Raw genomic sequence first — 18,351 nt, 5'->3', positions numbered from 1 at the left:
TGTTGCCCTTCTAGGATGTCGTCTTCCTATTCAACCCACTCGGAACGCTTTGCTGGTTACACCAACCTATATCTTCCCGCGATACTGTTCGTCAGTTTCGTTTTTTCTGCTGCGCGCACATCTCAGTTCTCACCGCAGGAATGTTAAACAATATGCTTTTTTGCTATTTTATAGCCTTCAATCAACTATTTTCTTGCTGGTTACACCAACCTATATCTTCCCGCGATACTGTTCGTCAGTTTCGTTTTTTCTGCTGCGCGCACATCTCAGTTCTCACCGCAGGAATGTTAAACAATATGCTTTTTTGCTATTTTATAGCCTTCAATCAACTATTTCTTTACCGGAATCAGAGTTCTGGGAATATTTATTCTTTATCCGCTCAACCGCTTAATTCAATTTGGTTTTTATCACAGTTCAGGTAAGCGGGACGTTTATTGTTATCTACGCGATCAAAACGGGTTTCGCATTGCTTTTTTTCACTCACTGTTGTTGCCCATCTTCAAGAGGTCGGCTGATGGAGAATTTAAACCGGTACACCGGCTCGAACGGCCGCTGGAGAGTTGCTCGGCACTTGCCTTCTTCGGGGGAGGAGATCAAAGCCTGTTTCCGCTTCTTCCGAAGCGGAATCACGCCAATCTCACACTCCCTCTTAGGCGCTGCTGCCTGCTTGTCCCCCCCCCTCGCTGGGGAGCGATGCGTTGGGCTGATAACTGCCCAAACTGTCAAAAGCGGCCGTCGCCCACTTCGCACAAAAGTGAAAGTGCGTCAGTCCTCCATCTTAGCTTGACCGGAAGCCCAGTTCTTCAGTCCTGATAACATTCTACCAAATGTTTAAATTGGTTTCCCGATGGTACCTAACACCAAAAGCTTTATCGTATTCCTCGCCACAGCTGAGTCCAGATTGTTGGGAAAACTGTGGGTTGGCTGGAGCTTATATCCACTGTTGGTTGACCTGCCCAGTGTTGGTACCTTTTTGGCCAAGCAGTTTTGGAGACAGTTACAACAATGACAGGGATGACATTAGAATTCATTTTGGAATGCTTCCTATTAGGAGCAAATTGGAATAACGACCAGCCTCAATGAATAACTACTGTTATTGCGATTCTTTTATCGGCTGCCAAACTCTCCATAGCTTCTTGTTGGAAAATCTCCACTGCCCCAACTCTACAGATGTGGCATACACGATTATGGAATCATTATACTTTTAATTTGAATCAGGTGAGATCAACTAGAGCCCTCTTTGAGTTTAAGAAAATTTGGTCATCAATTCTAACTTATCTTTCTAATCAGAAGGAAATCCCAAAGAAATTAATATCATTGTTGTGTTTAGTGTATGTTGATACACGCTGTATAGTTAAATGATATATTCTTAAATTATATTTACCATTCTTCTGTCCTTAATTTTAGTAAGATCTGTATGAAACCTTCAATGGTTTATGAGGTACTGATACGTCTTTCTTTTTTGTTTTGTATTTTTCTGTCAAAATTGAATATATTGAAAAAAAGGCCAATGGCCCTCTAGTCCAGCATCCTGTCTCACTTAGTGGCCTGCCAGTTCATCTGGAAGGCCAGCCACAGGGCATGGAGGCTGACCCCCCCCCCACCAGATGTTGCTTTCTGGCTCTGGGATTCAGAGGCTAAGTGCCTCTGAATATGGAGGTTCCCCTCAGTCACCATGGCTAGTAGCCACTGTAGACTTCCCCATGTATCTATCTAAACCTCTTTTAAAGCTGATAAGAGACCCTGGAGAAGGAGACAGCCTTGGACTCGAGCCGGATGCTGGAGTCTGTCACAGGGTTAATGAAGGGCGTTTGCAAACCATAATTCAGAGGCATCGTCATGGGGGTCTGTGGATGACTGTGGGGGTGGGGAGGAGCTTGGGGGTCCCGTCCCAGTTGCCACGGTTTGACTTCTGTCTTAATTGAGCTTCTTGTGCTGATATATTTAGAGTAGTAGTTGTTGTTGTTCAGTCGCACAGTCGAGTCCGACTCTTCACGACCCCATGGACCAGCTCCCGGCAGGCCCTCCTGTCTTCTGCCGTCCTCTGAAGTTGGCTCAATTTCATGTTCGTTGCATTTAGAGTAGTAGCAGTCCTTTATTAAACCAAGGCTTTGATTTGACGCTAGATGGAGCTGTGTACTCTGTACCTGTTGATGTTCCTTTTGGGCGCACGTGGTGGTGGTAGTGTTTGAAGAGTGCTTTGGATGAAGGGCTTCAGCCCGGGACTCCAGCCCTTCAGTCTTCACTAAAGTTGGCGGTAAAATGCAAAACTGGGTTTTGTTCTAAAGGCAGAAATGGTCCCAGTTGTTCCCACCTCCTACTGATCCATTCTGCTTATAGTTGATATGCAAGTTTTCACAACTAGCCTTACCAACTGGTCAAATCCCATTTTGTTTGTTACGCCCATCCTTCCTGAGCAAATGGGACTTACCTTCTAAAAGACACTTGTTGTTTATTGACTGTGTATGCCACACACTGCTTACAAGGTTAAGTAGGAAAACATTCCTGGTGCTGAGACCCTTGTTGCTGAGAAGTCCTTCGAACACATTGAATGGCTGTATTGTGCATCATTACTCCTTGAAGAATTTGAGTCTAGGTCTTTTCAGTGCTAAGGCTGGCTACTGAGACCCCTGTGCAGTGGGTTTCAGTTCTTTCACTTACAGAGGGGCGCTAGGAAGAAATGCCAACCGTGTCTTGATAACAGAGCTTCTTTCCACAGAACTGATGAAATGGAACTAGAAATCTGAGCATGATGAATTGGTCACCTTGAATTTCCACAGGTGCCAGGGGGGTGGGTGGGTAACTTTTACCAGTTCCCCTTATTGCAAGGGACGTCTGATTCCCCCCAGCTCTTCCTGGGGTTCCCCCCCCCCAGGAGCAGCTTTTGGGAAGGCATTTTGGGCTGCAAGGGGGGGGGGAAATCCCTACAACCACAGAAACGCTAGTCAGGCCCCAAGCCATAGGGAGCCTCCTTGCAGATGATATGACTTCATATATTTGCAAGCTTGTTTTAGCTTTCCATGATATCATACTCTTGCTGAAAAAAAATTATCAGATTCTCTAGTTAAAAGTCTATCGGAATTTGGAATTCATTGATATAATTTACCTGCCGAAATGATCTGGACACCGAGTTTTCCCTTTTTTAGTTAACAATCTATGCAGGCATCTAGGAATTTTTATGTCATATTCTCTAGCAAATCTCCATAAACTGAGTTATCAGCTGCTTTATATTCAGATCCACAGAAACATTTAGAAATGGTAGTCACTAGGGATGAGCACTTGCCCTGAGATGCCGGTTCGGTGGTCCCCCAGGTGGTCTCAAGACTCCAGATTCTCATGGTGCCTCTAGCACAATCTCTTTGACGTGCCCACCAAGTTTGATCCCCATTGGACTTCAGGGGGGCTGAGATGCAGACCCCTAAAGAGACAGTGCTTTTCAATGGGACGTCATCCCCGCTGGTTCAGGAGTGACCAAAACCGACCCGGGTGAGCTAGAGGCCTCCAACTCGCACAGCCCCTCCCTGGGGTGGCCCTGCACGTGCCCCACAAGTCACGTGCCTATCCGGGTTGGGAGGTCCAAGTAGCGGAAGAGTTGTCCAGTGCCAGTTCCAGACAGTACAGAGCAGAACTTGGTAAGCTACAGGAATCCAACTCCCAGAGGACCTCCCTGGGAACCACCCGCAACCACCCAGCCCTTTGGACATGATGACTGGTTGGGGCCAAGCCTCTCACCCTGCCCGGGAAGGTGACAGACCTGGTGACGGAGACTCTCTGTACGGCTGTGGCAGGAGGGCACTGGTGGACTAGCAGCCAGAACCCGGCACCTGATGACCCAGACTCTCTGTGTGGTGGAAAGACTCCCAAGCCCCACTGTTGAGATGGAATGCTGATCTCCAGCAATGATGTCCTCAGTGAGGCCAGACATGCATGGATGCTGTCAGGTTGGAAGCCAGCAGTCTTTGGGTGAAATATTTTGGGGTGAGGTGAGGCTTCTGTGGGCTGGACTCAAGCTGGAAGCTCACAGACCACAGTCTTTAGGGGCCAGGTGGCCAGGTGACAGCTTTGAGGAGTACAGGTTTCATGGCTTACCAGTGTGCTATTTGACCTAAGGCCCACCCACCCCTAAATGGAAATGTGAACACGGGGGGGGGGCACAGACAACTTTCTGGCCCTGCCTGGGGCCCAGGGACCTCCAGCACAGGGGAGGGTGGTGCTTTCTTCCCGGGCCCACCCTCCACCCACTGGCAGCACAAGCACTGGGAAGGGCCGACCCTCTCGACCTGCCCAGGGAACATCCGCACAGGGGCGGGTAGTGCTCTCTCCCTGGGCCCACCCTCCACCCACTGGCAACATTGTTACCAGGCAGGGCCGACCCTCCCGTCCTGCCCAGGGCCGAGGGAACACCCGCACAGAGGCAGGCTTTCTGCCTGGGCCCACCCTCCACCTACCGACAGCATGATAACTGGGCAGGATTGACCTCCCCCTGGCCTGGGGAACACTCGCACGGGGCAGATGGTGCTCCCTCCCTGGGCCCATCCACCCTTAAACTGTAAAGTAATCACCAACCAGGGCAGAACCTCCCACCCAGTCTAGGGCCTGGGGAACACCCACATTCACTCTCCGGGCTCACCCCCCACCCACCGGCAAAGTGATAACTGGGCAGGGCCAGCCCCCCTGCCTTGCCTGGGGCCCGGGGAACACCCGCACAGGGGTGGGTGGTGCTCTCTCCCCCGGCCCACTCTCCATGCACCAGCAATGTGATTACCAGGCAGGGCCGACCCCCCCCCCCTGGGGCCCAGGGAACACCTGCACAGGGGCAGATGGCGTTCACCCCCGGCCTACCCTCTATCCACTGGCAATGTGATCACTGGGCAAGGCCAACCCTCCTACCCTGCCAGGGGCCTGGGGAACACTTACACAGGGGTGGGTGGTGCTCCCTCCCTCCATCTTTAAACAGGGATGTGCTTACCAACCAGAGCAGAACCTCTCGCTCAGCCCAGGACCCAGGGAACCCTTGCACAGGGGTGGACAGCATTCACTCCCTGAGCCCACCCTTCACCCACTGGCAACGTGATCACCGGGCAGAGCCAACCCCCCTACCCTGCCTGGGGCCCGGGAAACACCTGCACGGGGCGGGTGGTGCTCTCTCCCTGGGCCCACCCTCCACCCACCGGCAATGTGACTACTGGGCAGGGCCGGGTCTCCTGCCCAGCCTGTGGCCCGGGAAACACCCGCACAAGGCCGTGGTGCTCTGACCCTGGGCCCATCCACCCTTAAATGGCAATGCGATTACTGACCAGGGCATAACCTCCTTCCCAGCCTGGGGAAAACCCGCACGGGGTGGATGGCATTCACTTTCTGGGTCCACCCTCCACCTACAGGCAACGTGACTGCTGGGCAGAGCCAACCCCCTCTGCCCTCCCTGGGGCCATAGGGATGAGTGGTGCTCTGTCCCCGGGCCCATCCACCCTGAAACAGCAATGTGATCACCGACCAAGGCAGAACCTCCTGCCCAGCTCGGGGGCCAGGGAACAGCTGCACAGGGGCGGGTGGCACTCATTCCCTGAGCCCGTCCACCCTGAGATTTAAACTTCCATTTCGTAAGAACTTCTTCCAAACATCAAAATCTCCCATTAAATACAATGTACAATGTTATGCCTTCTTATTCCACAGACTTATTCAATATCATACATACAGTAGTTGTCTCTTCTCATTCCATGACTCACAAAAAGCAAGTAAGATCTAATGAAACGTTAAGGCCAGCTGGTTGACAAGTGTTTCATCTGAAAATCCAGAAAGCTCCCTACGTAGTAACACCTTATGCATATCCATTATACTATACTTTTGGGGGCAGACCACCTCCAACACAAATTTAAAGTCCTCAGGGCTGTGCCCCTTCTCAGAAAAATGTTGGACGAGAGGAGCGTCCTGACATGTATGTTTTAAACGAGATTTATGTTCTAATACGCATGTCTTCAACGCACGTGAAGACTTACCTACATAGTTAAGTCCACAGCTACATTGTAAAAGGTACACCACACCTCTGGTGGAACAGGTAGATTAGGTGCTATAGATTTAAAAGAAGATGAATACTCACACCTGTTAAAGCTTGATACTGAACTTGTTCACCTGTTATTTGAAAAGACTCAATCTTGCAAGAATATGTACTATCCTTAGGGTAAGAGTATACACTACGTCATTATTATTTACTATTGTAATTTTCACTCACCGCTGTATTTCCCAGTAGATTTTGCACTAAAATAATGACAATAATATAATTTTATTTTAGAAATTGATGAATTGTAATGGATTTAACCATGGAATGAGAAGAGACAACTACTGTATGTATGATATCGAATTAGTCTGTTTAATATAAAGTTTTGTGGTACATTGTCTATATGGAGGTAACATTGTACATTGTATTTTATGAAGGAGATTTTGGTGTTTGGAAGAAGTTCTTACGAAACAAAAGTTTAACTCCAGAGAATTTCGTCCATCTGGAATTGGAATTGCACAAAAGAAAAGATTGAATTATATGCTGTAATTTTGTAAGATTATAAGCATCTTTTGCATTATTTACAGTTTATGTGGTATTCTTTAATCTCCAGGTGAGGGCCGGAGATCACTCAAAATTACAACTGTTCTTCAGGTAGCAGAGATCAGTTCCTCTGGAGAAAATGGTGGATTCGGTGTCATTATACCCTGCTGAGGTTGCCACAGCAAATTGACACTGAGTGCTCAAGGCTGGGGCACCCGCCCAGAGCCTCTTTCTAGAGTTTGTTGTATTTATTTCCACAACGGGCCTTATTCTTAGTAAATAGATAAATATGACTTGCTGAGTCATGAGTCTAAAGTATGCGAGTAATTTGAGCATTAAGGCCCCCTTCCGGGCAAAACATTTCTTTTTACCCAGGCTCCCGTGTAATTGAAGGTCTGATCTTTTGAGATGGTTTGTATAGTCTACTTCTAGCGTGAGGACTGTATTTATGATAATCATTTCTGGTTGCTGAATGTTTTATGCTGTTTTTATGCCCTGGCTAGGTTTTTAATAGTTTGTCGATTGTAATTTTTGGGTATTTTATTACGTTATCACATTATCACAAGAGCCAGTGTTAGTGGTTAGTGTTGGACCAGGACCTCAGCCACACAGTTTTAGATCCCCACTCACTACGAAACTCACTGGACTGTTGGACTGTTCGCTCTCTTACAGTCTCACAGGGTGGTTGTGAGGGTAAGAGGGAGGCACAGAGAACCACAGACTTGCCACCCACCCTGAGTCTTGGTGGAAGGAAGGGAAGGGCAAATATGTACTAAGTAAAGAAATGTTTTGACTCGTAAGCTTCCTGAGCAGGATCTTTGGAAAGGTGGCATGTACATTTTCTAACTAACTAAACTGAAAACAAAATTTTGAATGCTGGTTGCAACTAAACATCAGTGTTATCCTCTCAGGTGTAAACAACGTCTTATGCTTTGCTGTTTAATCTCATCAACTCATCCCTATTGAGTTGCTTCATGCCTTTTCTGACACCAAATGACTCATAGATGCAGCTAAGCGGCTGTTTGCTGAGCTTAAAATAGCTCTTCTGGGTTAAAATTCTGTCTTGATTGTAGAAGGATGCCAACATCTTTTGCTTTTCAATTTTATGTAGGTAGGTTTTCCTGTAGATTTTAGATGGTGTGAAGTGCATTAATCAAGTAAGGTGCAAAAGCCCTAACTGCTGTAAGTGTTTCCTCACTGTTCTGGGGTTTGCATATCAAAACGCTTATCAATAGGTCATGCTACTGGTTGGTTTTTTTCATAGCTCCTGGTCCCTTTTCTTAATTAGATTTATCACTGTATTTTCTTCCACCTCATGTATCACATTCATTTTTCCTGTGTGATGCAGCCTTGACAATAAAGCTCTTCCCAGTCAGCAGCATTGCTTTCCTTCTTTTGCCAAGGACAGGAGAAAGTAGTTCTGGCAGCATTGGTCAATTGCAGAAAGCTGCCACTTTCTCTTATAACGCAGTCTAAAGAATAAACTCACTTGATCTGTCCATGAGCCATTCTCTCTTTTGCAGTGCCAGTCAAGATGAGATCTGTGTGGTGTGGTGCTCAGAGCGCTCGACTTGGGACCAGGGAAACCTCGGTTCAAGTTTTCAGCCATGAAGCTGAGCGGGTGACACTGGATCACTTGCTCTCAGTGACCGCTTGGGGCTGTTGGGGGGTGGGGGGTGCAGAATGAAAGGAGAGAGAATCATGTATGCTACTTGGAGAAAAGGCAGGATAAAAATGCAATGCAATGTAGCTGGCAGATTAAAGGGAGGGGGAGTTGATAAATATTGATCTTGCTTGCCTTTTCCTTCTACTGTAAATAACAAAACTTGATACTCCAGGAAGCTTCAACAAGTATCTTGTAATTAAAATTCTTCATATTGTTGTTTGAGTCTGTGTTGCTGATCCTGGGCTTATTTTGTATTCAACAGATATATGCCGGGTATGTCGATCGGAAGGAACTCCTGAGAAGCCCCTCTATCATCCGTGTGTGTGCACCGGCAGTATTAAATTCATTCATCAAGAATGGTGAGCTTTCTTTCTTTGCAACGTATGCCCATACCTGTTCAGGAACTGGCGTGTGTGTGTCTCTGCACGATTATAAACATTAGAGGAACCGAGCAGAGAAACAATATTTCATTTTGTTCTTACTGCATTGCACATTAGCAGCTTGTATTAAGCTTCACACCAGATTTGACAAGAAAAACTTGTGATTAAGGGTTTGTAAAGCTTTCACACAAGCATGGGAAGCAGCTTGATGTCAAGGGGGAAGAAGAAGTGTTTATGCTAGTCTCATCCCCAGATCTGGATAGGTTTCTTGGATGGGTCCCTCCGACACATGATAACGACTGCCGATTTGGTGGCACATTCCTCAAGGATATCAGAAGGAATATATTCCAGGCCGGAGCGATAAGAGCAAGATGCTGTATCAAAATTTCCTCAACAGCCCCAAAACTATATACTTTACTGTTAGATGAATATATATATGATGAAATTGTGAAAACATCGATGATTACTTGGATGCAGGATATTGGTCATAATATTGATTTAGATAATTGGGCAAACATTTGGAAAGCAACAAAGTTCACAAGGGCTATCACATACAAAGAGAACATTTATAAAATGTTTCATAGATGGCACTGGTCTCCTGATAGAATAGCTAAATGTTATACAAATGTAACAAAAAATTGTTGGAAATGTAAGGAAAATGTAGAAACATATTTCCATATGTGGTGGAGATGTGGGAAAATCAAAAATTGTTGGCTAGGTATTCAAAAGGGTAATTCAAGAAATACTAGAAATTAATTTGCCCTTAGAACCAGAGTTTTTTTTTTAATACATTACCGGATGGATACAATAAATGTGACCTCTGTATGATAACATATAGACATCAGCTAGAATTCTGCTCGCAAAGTGTTGGAAACTGGACAGAATCCCATCAAAGGAAGAATTAATTTGGAGATTATTGGACATGGCTGAGATGGATAGACTAAACATGTTACTTCAAGGGAAGGATGAAGAAACTTACTTAAAACTATGGTCAAGAGTGTATATATGGATACAAAAAGTTACAAAAAGACTTTCGACTTTATAATTTAGTACAAGCAGACTCTATGTACATTATCTTAAAACTATAAATAAATTAAAACAAAATCCTTGACAGCAATGACCCAGAAGTAGCAGATGAACTGTTCAATGAACTCAGCGCTGCGTGTAGACAAAAATGGACTGAAGCAACTACAAATTTGGATTTCAGGAATTCCAGTAGGAGAGTTTGGAGCCTGCTGAAAATTTAGGTGCAAGCCCATCTGTGTACTCCAAGGAAATCCAGAGGTAACATCAAACTAGGTAGCTGTCTGACTGGTATCCCTATCCAGAGCTCCAAAGGATCGAGATTTTACAATCGGGGGGGGGAAAGACCCCCAGATTTAGAAATGGACCTGCCATTAAGACTGCAAGCTGTCAGGAGATTTCAGTGATGATGAGATTTCAAAGGCATTGAAGGACATCAAGAGCAGAAAAGCATCAGGCTTTGACTGCATCCACAAAGATCAACAGCAGCATGTTCACTAAGAAATAGCTTTCAGAGTTTCTCACTTGACATCATGAAAACAGGAAGACTCCCAGGGGAATTCAAGAAAGCAAAGATAGTTGCTATTGTGAAACCTGGAAAATGAAAACATCTGGTGGAAAGTTACAGACCTATTTCCCTTTTGAGCTCCTGTTATAAACTTCTTGAGAGGCTAATCCTGAACAGAATCAGTGACAAAATTAACAAACATGTCCCTATAGAGCAAGCAGGATTTAGACCCCGTTGTTGTTGTGAAGATGAGGTTCTTAGCTTAAACAACTTTCATTGAGGCAGGGTATCAGAAGACATCAGCAGTTTTCATTGATCTGACTGCTGCTTATGACAGTCTGGAGGGATGGTCTGCTGTAAAAGTTTTCACAAGTTTTCCCCTGCAGAACATTATTTCGACTCCTAAGTACCATGCTGAGCAATAGAACCTTCCAAGTAATTATTCAGCAAGCAGAAGAAACTGAATAATGCTCTATCTCAGGGCTCGGTCCTTGCTCCAGTTCTTTTCAGTCTATACATCTCTGATGTTCCTGAGATGATATCCAGGAAGTTTGCTTATGCTGATGACGTGGCAATTGCAGTAAGGCAAAAATCAATTGAAAGGACTAAGGAAATACTGACTAGGAATCTCAGAATTTTGGCTGACTACTACCATAAATGGCAGCTTATCCCAGGTCCAGGAAAAACAGAATGATCCTGTTTCCATCTTAATAACAATCTTGCCAACCGTGAACTGAATGTCTACCTTAATGGCACCCAACACACAATCATACAATCAGCCACACAATCGACACACTGGCAGTCTTTAAGCAGCGTCTGGACAAATACACCTAAGTATTATCCTTGGCATTATCCTTGACAGGACCTTGAGCTATAAACACCATCTTTCCAACACAGCAGTGAAAATACACACGCAAAACAATGTTCTCCAAAAATTATGTGGTACAACTTGGGGTGCATCTGCTACAACACTTAGATGCTCAGGTTCGGGGTTGGTATATAGTACTGCGGAATATGGTGCTTCAGTGTGCACCTGTCTTCCCCGTGTCCACAGACGTGATGTTCAACTCAACCCAACAATGAGAACCACCAGTAGAAATAGTAAACCTCCTATTGGCTACCCATGTTGTGCCACATCGCTCCCCCGCAACTCCGAAGACAAGATGTTCATCTTCATGAAGACAGAAAGATAAGTGAAGACAGAGAGTTGCCTGTCTACAAAGACATGGCTGACACAGGCCTATCCAGACTAAGATCCTGACACCCAGCAACAAGATCTGCATAAATCCTGCAATCACAAAGTTTTGATCTAGGGAATGAATGGTTGCAAACATGGATGCAATCAGTTCCACCTGATATCTATAATCTGATGGACACCAATGAGAGGCCTGCAGGATTTGACTTGTCACGTAAAGTGTGGAATAGGAACAGGCTTTGGCAGTTGTGCAGACCTGTTATTTAAATGGGGCAAAATACCTGGACCTGGATGTGATTGTGATGCAGCCTGCCAAACTATTTTCCATCTTTCGCAGAAATGTGAGTGTCATGCTTTCCAGGGAGATGTGACAGAGAGCTTTGAACCCTCCCCAGCTGCTATTGAGTGGATTGAAAATTTAGGTATTAGTATTTAGGGGGATTGCCCAATCGGTCTGCATATCCATTGTATCAACTTGGTTACGTTATTTGCATATTATTACCGTATTTTTCGCTCCATAAGACGCACCTGACCATAAGACGCACCTAGTTTTTAGAGGAGGAAGGAAGGAAAGAAAGAAAATGTAAGGAAAGGGAAAGAAAGAAATTGGAGAAAGGAAAAGAAAGGGAGCAAAGAAAGGGGAAGAAAAAAATGGGAAGGGACAGAAAATAAAAGCCTCTGTGTATGTTTGCTTTCCCCAAGTTCTAAATTCCACCAGCTGTTTTTTTTTAACAAAAGAAACCAAATTTATTTACATAATCTCATTTTAAATATACTAGGTGGTAAAGAGAAAGATACCCCCAGCTTATAGGCAATTGATTCAGATCAGGGCAGGCTACAGTGTGCTTCAGAAGGCAGAGGAAGGTTAAAGGGCTCAAGGCCAAACAAGATGTCCCAGGCAGCCTACAAGGAAAAAAATCAGAATCTCCCATCAAAGCTTCCAAGTGTTTCAAGGGCTGTGTTAGAGAGAAGCCCAGACCCCCCCCCCCAGCACTGTGCCAAGAGACATACAGATGTCAGCAGGGTGCTTTAAAATATGGGGGTACAATCAATTCCAAACAGGAGCTGCCATTTGCATTTACCCAGGACAGCTGAAGTGGCTATTCCTCTTGGGTGGAGCTAGCCGGGTACTTAAGAGACCTCTTGCCAGCCCACAGACCACTTGGCACCCATGCCCTAGGCCATACCAATTTCAGCTTAAAATATTCAGACATTCTATTCTTCATTCCCTAGGAAGAGACTTAAAACCTTCTAGTACCAGAGAGAAAGGATATGCTCAACAACCTTCTCCCTCTTCTCCCCAGAAATACATTTTTTTTAAAAAAGCCTTCAGCATTCCCCTGGCTATATTGCCCAGCATTGCAGAGGACATTTGTGTGGCTTTCTTTGTGCAGTGAGAATACAGGCAGTGATTGGCAGCAAATCCAAGAGGAAAAAAGGAGGGGGGGGGGGAGCATGCAGCAGTGATACAGCAGTGACAACAAGAATTAGCCTAAAGACACAGCAGCCCTCACCGGCATCATAGGAGAGAACAAGATAGTGGGACAGCCTGCGGGAATCCCCCAAGGACAGTTCATTGCTCACCCACCCAACAGGCTCCAGACAGTGTTTGCAAAAGTAGTGGGTTTCCCCCCGCTTCAGAACAGACCACCTGCTTCCTATGAACCCCTGGGGCAAAAGAGGTAGCATGAATCCCAACATCTAGACCCACACGCAAGCAGTGATTTCCTGCCTAAGTGTGTTCGTCTTATGAAGTTAATACTGCCTTCTCCCCCCCCCCCCAAGCCCACGGAGCCCATGGGAAGGCTTGAAGACTTACATTTTAAACGTTCTCAGGTCCATTAAGCACATAAAAAACGAAAGTAAACCAAGAGGACCAAACTAAATCACACAGAAATTAAGGGAAGAGCAGACTGTTCCATTGGGAGGGGGGAGAAGGCTGAACGGGGCTTGGATCTCCAAGCCCTGTTCAGCCTTCTTCCCCCCCTCCCAATGGAACAGTCTGCTCTTCCCTTAATTTCTGTGTGATTTAGTTTGGTCCTCTTGGTTTACTTTCGTTTTTTATGTGCTTAATGGACCTGAGAACGTTTAAAATGTAAGTCTTCAAGCCTTCCCATGGGCTCCGTGGGCTTGGGGGGGGGGGGAGAAGGCAGTATTCACTTCATAAGACGCACACACTTCCCCCCACTTTTTTTTGGGGGGGAAGTGCGTCTTATGGTGCGAAAAATACGGTATATGCTTCATGTGTAACTCTGCTATACAATAAATAATAAATAATGGAATGATGCAAGAGGTCTGTAAAAATCTCTTATCTTTTTGACTACCATGTATAAATCAGTGTAATTTATTTTCTTACGTGGTTACCTTTTAATGGAGGTATGTATGTTTTTGGGTTATTAAGCTTACATTTTATATGATTACTTCATATTTACTGTGACCAGAATCCAAAGAGGCTCCTGAGTGTGTTGATTTTTCTGGCAGCAGCCTCTTGACCTTTGTGGAAGTTCTTTAGATCTTTGTGGGACAGAAGGGCTGCTACCTTAAAGGACTGCTACCTTAAAGGGAAGGCTGACACCCCTCCCATGTACATAACTGTTTGGAAGATGCCCTCTCCATTCGTTCTTTGTAGCAGTGTCTTAGCAGTGGTGCTTGTGGTTTCTGAAGAACAGTACCCCTTTGCCTTCAGGTTTGCGTGCCACAATGCACTCACTATCAGGGAGGTGAAGATATTTAGCGAACACGCTTCCCTTAATTTTTTGTTGTTGTTGTATATTTGAATTACTGTAAATGTTAAATAGTATGTTCTTAGCAAAAGGTCAATATACTTTTTAGAAAATATATTTTACTGATTTTGCTCATATCTTTTGATTAGCAGATTTTTTAATTACTTCTTAAACTGTGAATACATTTTAGTGATATGTTTTTTAATTGCAGCTTAGTTCAGTGGCTCAAACACAGCAGAAAAGAATACTGTGAACTATGTAAACACAGATTTGCTTTTACACCAAGTAAGTATATAATATGTGTTTGTACTGTGGTTTGCCTTTATGATTGTCTGAATAAATAAATAAATTATCATATGGCAGTGTGTGTAGTATAGCCAGGAGATCCTAGGATTTCCTGGCAGCCAGAAGTTCTAGCTCTTAGCATTATGCACCACTAGGTGGTGAGCTGGACTTTTTTTTTAGGCAAGAGTCATTTCAGAGGTGGTTTGCCAATGCCTGTCTCTGTGTCACGACCCTGGCATTCCTTGGAGGTCTCCCATCCAAATACCAGCCAAGGCCAACCCTTCTTAGATTCTGAGATCTGACGAGATTGGGCAAGGCTGGACTATCCATGTCAGGGCATGGTCTGAATATGCAGAAGGAATTAATCTGGATTTGTCGGTTCCTTGCAATTGTGCTTGTACCCAGATGGTGCCTTGGGCAAAAGTGAAGGATGGAGTTTCCTAAGTATTCCCATCCAACCTACTGATTTCAACCTACGTCAAAGGGTTGCAGTGAGGATAAGATGGAGAAAGGGAATGCATACTTTGTGGCCTCCCAAGCTAAGTGCAGCTCACCAGCAATGCTCCCTCTAAGCTATGGAGTCCTGTGAGCAAGAATTCTACTTTGTGAGCTACTGGCATGAAAGTGGTGAGTAGGTGATTTGGCCACTGCATAAATTAGTTTGCTCTGGAGCCCCATCCTTCCTGAGCGAAGACAACAATGTGTGAGCCGGAGGCTAAAGAACTGTGAGCTAGCTCACACTAACTCAGCTTGGAGGGAACACTGCTCACCAGCCACGTACCCGACTGCTCCGTTTTGTTGCCTTGGACAGGCTGGTTAAAAATGGAGGCTGCTTAACAGGCTTCTTAAGCCATCATGCAAGTTTGGGGGTTGTGTTCAGGTTGGTGACCAGCTTTTATTCGGGCTAGGCTACTTCGGTAGCTGAATACAGATCTCTGAATAAATACCCCCAAAATACAGATAACGTATTTTTCGGGTATTTATTTGGCTCCGTACGTACCGAGTGTACACCCGTAATCTTGATACTAGGAAAGAAGTTTAAACCTGACCTGGCAACACTTTCTTAAATAAGCCACATTTTATGCACAACAGTTTTAAATGGCCTAAGGGATTTCTGTGACTTTTCTGCCACGAGAAAATTGTCCTACAACCTTTAGTATTTACATATTTTTGGGGGGGTTTAAATTGATCCCTGCTTGCCATGTCTATTTTGTTGCAGTAACTGAACTTGGAAAACTGACAGGATGTTCTTTATGAGAGTAGCTAGAAATGCTAGAAGGGAAACTCCCTCCCATTAGGTCAAGAGGGCAGGAAGAAAGCCAAAGGCAGCCCAATTTTATCTGTTTTAGATTTTATCCTTGTAGGTGAGAATTGTTTTTCTGTGACGAGTATGTAGGCTTGTTCCCCTCCCTCCGTAGAAGTAATGAAATGTCAGACTTCTGTAGCAGCTTTCAAGTGTATGAACAGAGGTTTGTTCATCCATATACTAAGACCACCTTATCCCTTCCCACCCATACCCGATGCAGCAGTGATACAGGGTCTTTGAGAAGTGTTTCCTTTTATAATAGTGTGTTAGTAAACTCTGTTTAAAGAAATGGAAAAGAAACAAACAGAAATGGTCACAGCAGCATTACTTACGGAACCAGCTCACATACAGGATTAAAAACAACAGAGGCGGGCACTATTTGGAAAAGGCGGCTGGCACAGTAGTGTGAGTGACTGAAAATGGTGCCCTACCTAACCTGACAAAATGACAACCTCCTGAGGAGGGAGCTCTTGCATTCTCTTGGTTTCTGCAGGGCTTTGTCATGGTAGGAGAAAATGGAACAGGCTCTCTGTCTCCAGGGTCAAGATCTGCCTGATTTGTTTTCCTACCACTACAGAGCTTGTGGATTGATCAGGTGTGCTGTCTGTTTGGCTTCACCTTGGACAGTGTTGGCATGTTCCATTTTCTACCTGCGTGTGAACTCTGCATCTGTAGAACAGTTTTTATAGTCCTGCTCTCAGCTTTGCTTCCTTCTCCCAGCTTCAGGAATATCCATGAATAACAGTATGATGATGTGTGCCTGGTTAGGGATTCATCTTGCCTTTTCCTCCTCATCTGGAATGGGAGAAATTGAGAGGTGCTCAAAGTAACTTCAAATAGGTGTTTTTTAAAAAGATTTAAATCCTCCATCTTATTTATTATGTGTAGCAGTGTTCCATTTAAAGTCCTTTCAGGTTGTGTGATTGTTTCCACCCCTTCTTAGTTTATTCCCCAGATATGCCTTCCCGGCTTCCAATCCAAGATATATTTGCTGGACTGGTTACAAGTATTGGCACGGCAATACGATACTGGTTTCACTATACGCTTGTGGCCTTTGCATGGTTGGGGGTTGTACCCCTTACAGCATGTAAGTACAACATTTTATTTTGATATGGTTTATAATGCAAGGGCCGTAAGGATCATATTTGGCTGCCCTTGATGATAGCGGTGATCAGCACGGCAAGATCACTTGCTGCAGAAGAAGCAGCTTGTCCTGTCTGGGATACGACAAACATCATTGCTACTGGCCTCACCTCGACTCGTAAAGCTGACTACAGGGGTGGCCATGGAGGCCCTCATGCTTGCTTTTCTTTTGGTTTAGTGATTGTGCAGTTGTAGTTATTGGCACAGAGGAGAAGGTGCGTTGGCTGTTAGAAGGGGGTAGCAGTGTCTGATTGGGGGCTGTGCCTTAAAAATGGCAAGGATGGATTTCTTGAACACACGTATAGAATCTTGTTGACTGCAATAAAACATCAGATAATAAAAAGTTAGTGATGGTTAAGTGGCTTCAATGCTACTTCTCACAGCTTCTGGGAGGATCCTATAGCGCAGGGGTGTCGAACTCATTTGTTATGAGGACCAGATTTGACATAAATTGGACTTTGTCAGGCCGGGCCATGTGTGTCATAAAATGTAAAGCCCCAGGTAGCAGAGATATAAGCTTAATAAAGGACAGAGACAAACACGATTAAAGATATTATAGCAGCTGTTCCATTGGAGCCCCACATTAGGAGGGTATGTGTGGTAAAACTAATATTTCTCTGAAAACTGAAGTTCCCAGAGTTTGTTGAATTCTGTGTTTTAACTGTGGTTAGTCCCAAACCTGCCCCCCCCCCCCAATATAAGCTACAGATACAGATGTTCTGAGCCTAGGACCCAGGGGAAGAACGTGAAATGGTTGAGCATTGCAAGCTCCCCCCCCCCCCACCCCCAATGTTTACTCAGAGTGACAGTGGCTCTCCAGGGTCTCAGGGTCTTTTTTACAGGGTGGTTTGAGATAATAATTTTGGGAGTCCTCTTCAGCACTTGTTCTGCTATTATTCCACATTAGGAGGGTGTGTGTGTTAAAACTAATATTTCTCTGCAAAACTGGAGCCCCTTGAGTTTGCAGAACTCTATATTTTAACCCCAGCTGGTCCCAAACCTTCCCCCCCCCACACACACACACCCTTAAAACGTGCCTGCCTAAATTGGAAAGATGAGGAAATAATGGGATTTTGCAAAGCAATTTTTTAAAATAAAAAAGAAGCACAAGGATCATATCAGAAGGAATGCTCCCCCCCCCCGCTCCTACCTGTGAGGAGGACTGTGGTGGCTGGGAGCGGTGGCTGGGGAGTTTGACAGCCCCACCTTGTGCCTTCTGCTCTCAGAGGCAGCCCCGCCCGTGGCTCTTTATACTCTGAGGCAGCTGAAGCTCAGGGGAGGGGGGAGAGAAGAGAGCCCCACTCCCGGGGTGGATTAAAGGCCTGGGCGGGCCGGTTCTGGCCCATGGCCCATAGGTTTGACACCCCTGCTGTAGCATATGCTGCCTGATAGTTTGCCTATACTTCCGTGTTAGTTGCTCAAGAAGTATTTGGGTCGGTTTTGTTGTCTTTTATTGAGTGCTAGTAAAAAGTGGTTTAGGTAATATGATTGAGTGTGGAATAGATAAGGCGATTATTTATTTAAGATTTAAATGCCGTCTCTTTTAAGGGAGAGATATGATTAACTGATGAGGGTTGGAAATTC

General features: G+C 45.1%; 1 protein-coding gene across 1 annotated transcript in view; it reads left to right on the top strand.

Annotated features, from left to right (window-relative positions):
- The window catches only part of MARCH6 (membrane associated ring-CH-type finger 6), a 112,834-nt gene that overhangs the window by 24,918 nt on the left and 69,565 nt on the right, over nt 1-18,351 (top strand). Inside the window, exons 2-4 of the mRNA XM_015409638.1 lie at nt 8,467-8,563; nt 14,245-14,318; nt 16,568-16,711. Of these exons, the coding sequence (XP_015265124.1) occupies nt 8,467-8,563; nt 14,245-14,318; nt 16,568-16,711 (315 nt within the window). The remainder of the gene's footprint in view (nt 1-8,466; nt 8,564-14,244; nt 14,319-16,567; nt 16,712-18,351) is intronic.

This window comes from Gekko japonicus, unplaced genomic scaffold (genome assembly GCF_001447785.1).
Source record: "Gekko japonicus isolate JY-2015 unplaced genomic scaffold, Gekko_japonicus_V1.1 scaffold2820, whole genome shotgun sequence".
Lineage (NCBI taxonomy): Eukaryota > Metazoa > Chordata > Lepidosauria > Squamata > Gekkonidae > Gekko > Gekko japonicus.
The sequence above is the reverse complement of the archived record's forward strand: the minus strand, read 5'-3'. Positions and strand labels throughout refer to the sequence as shown.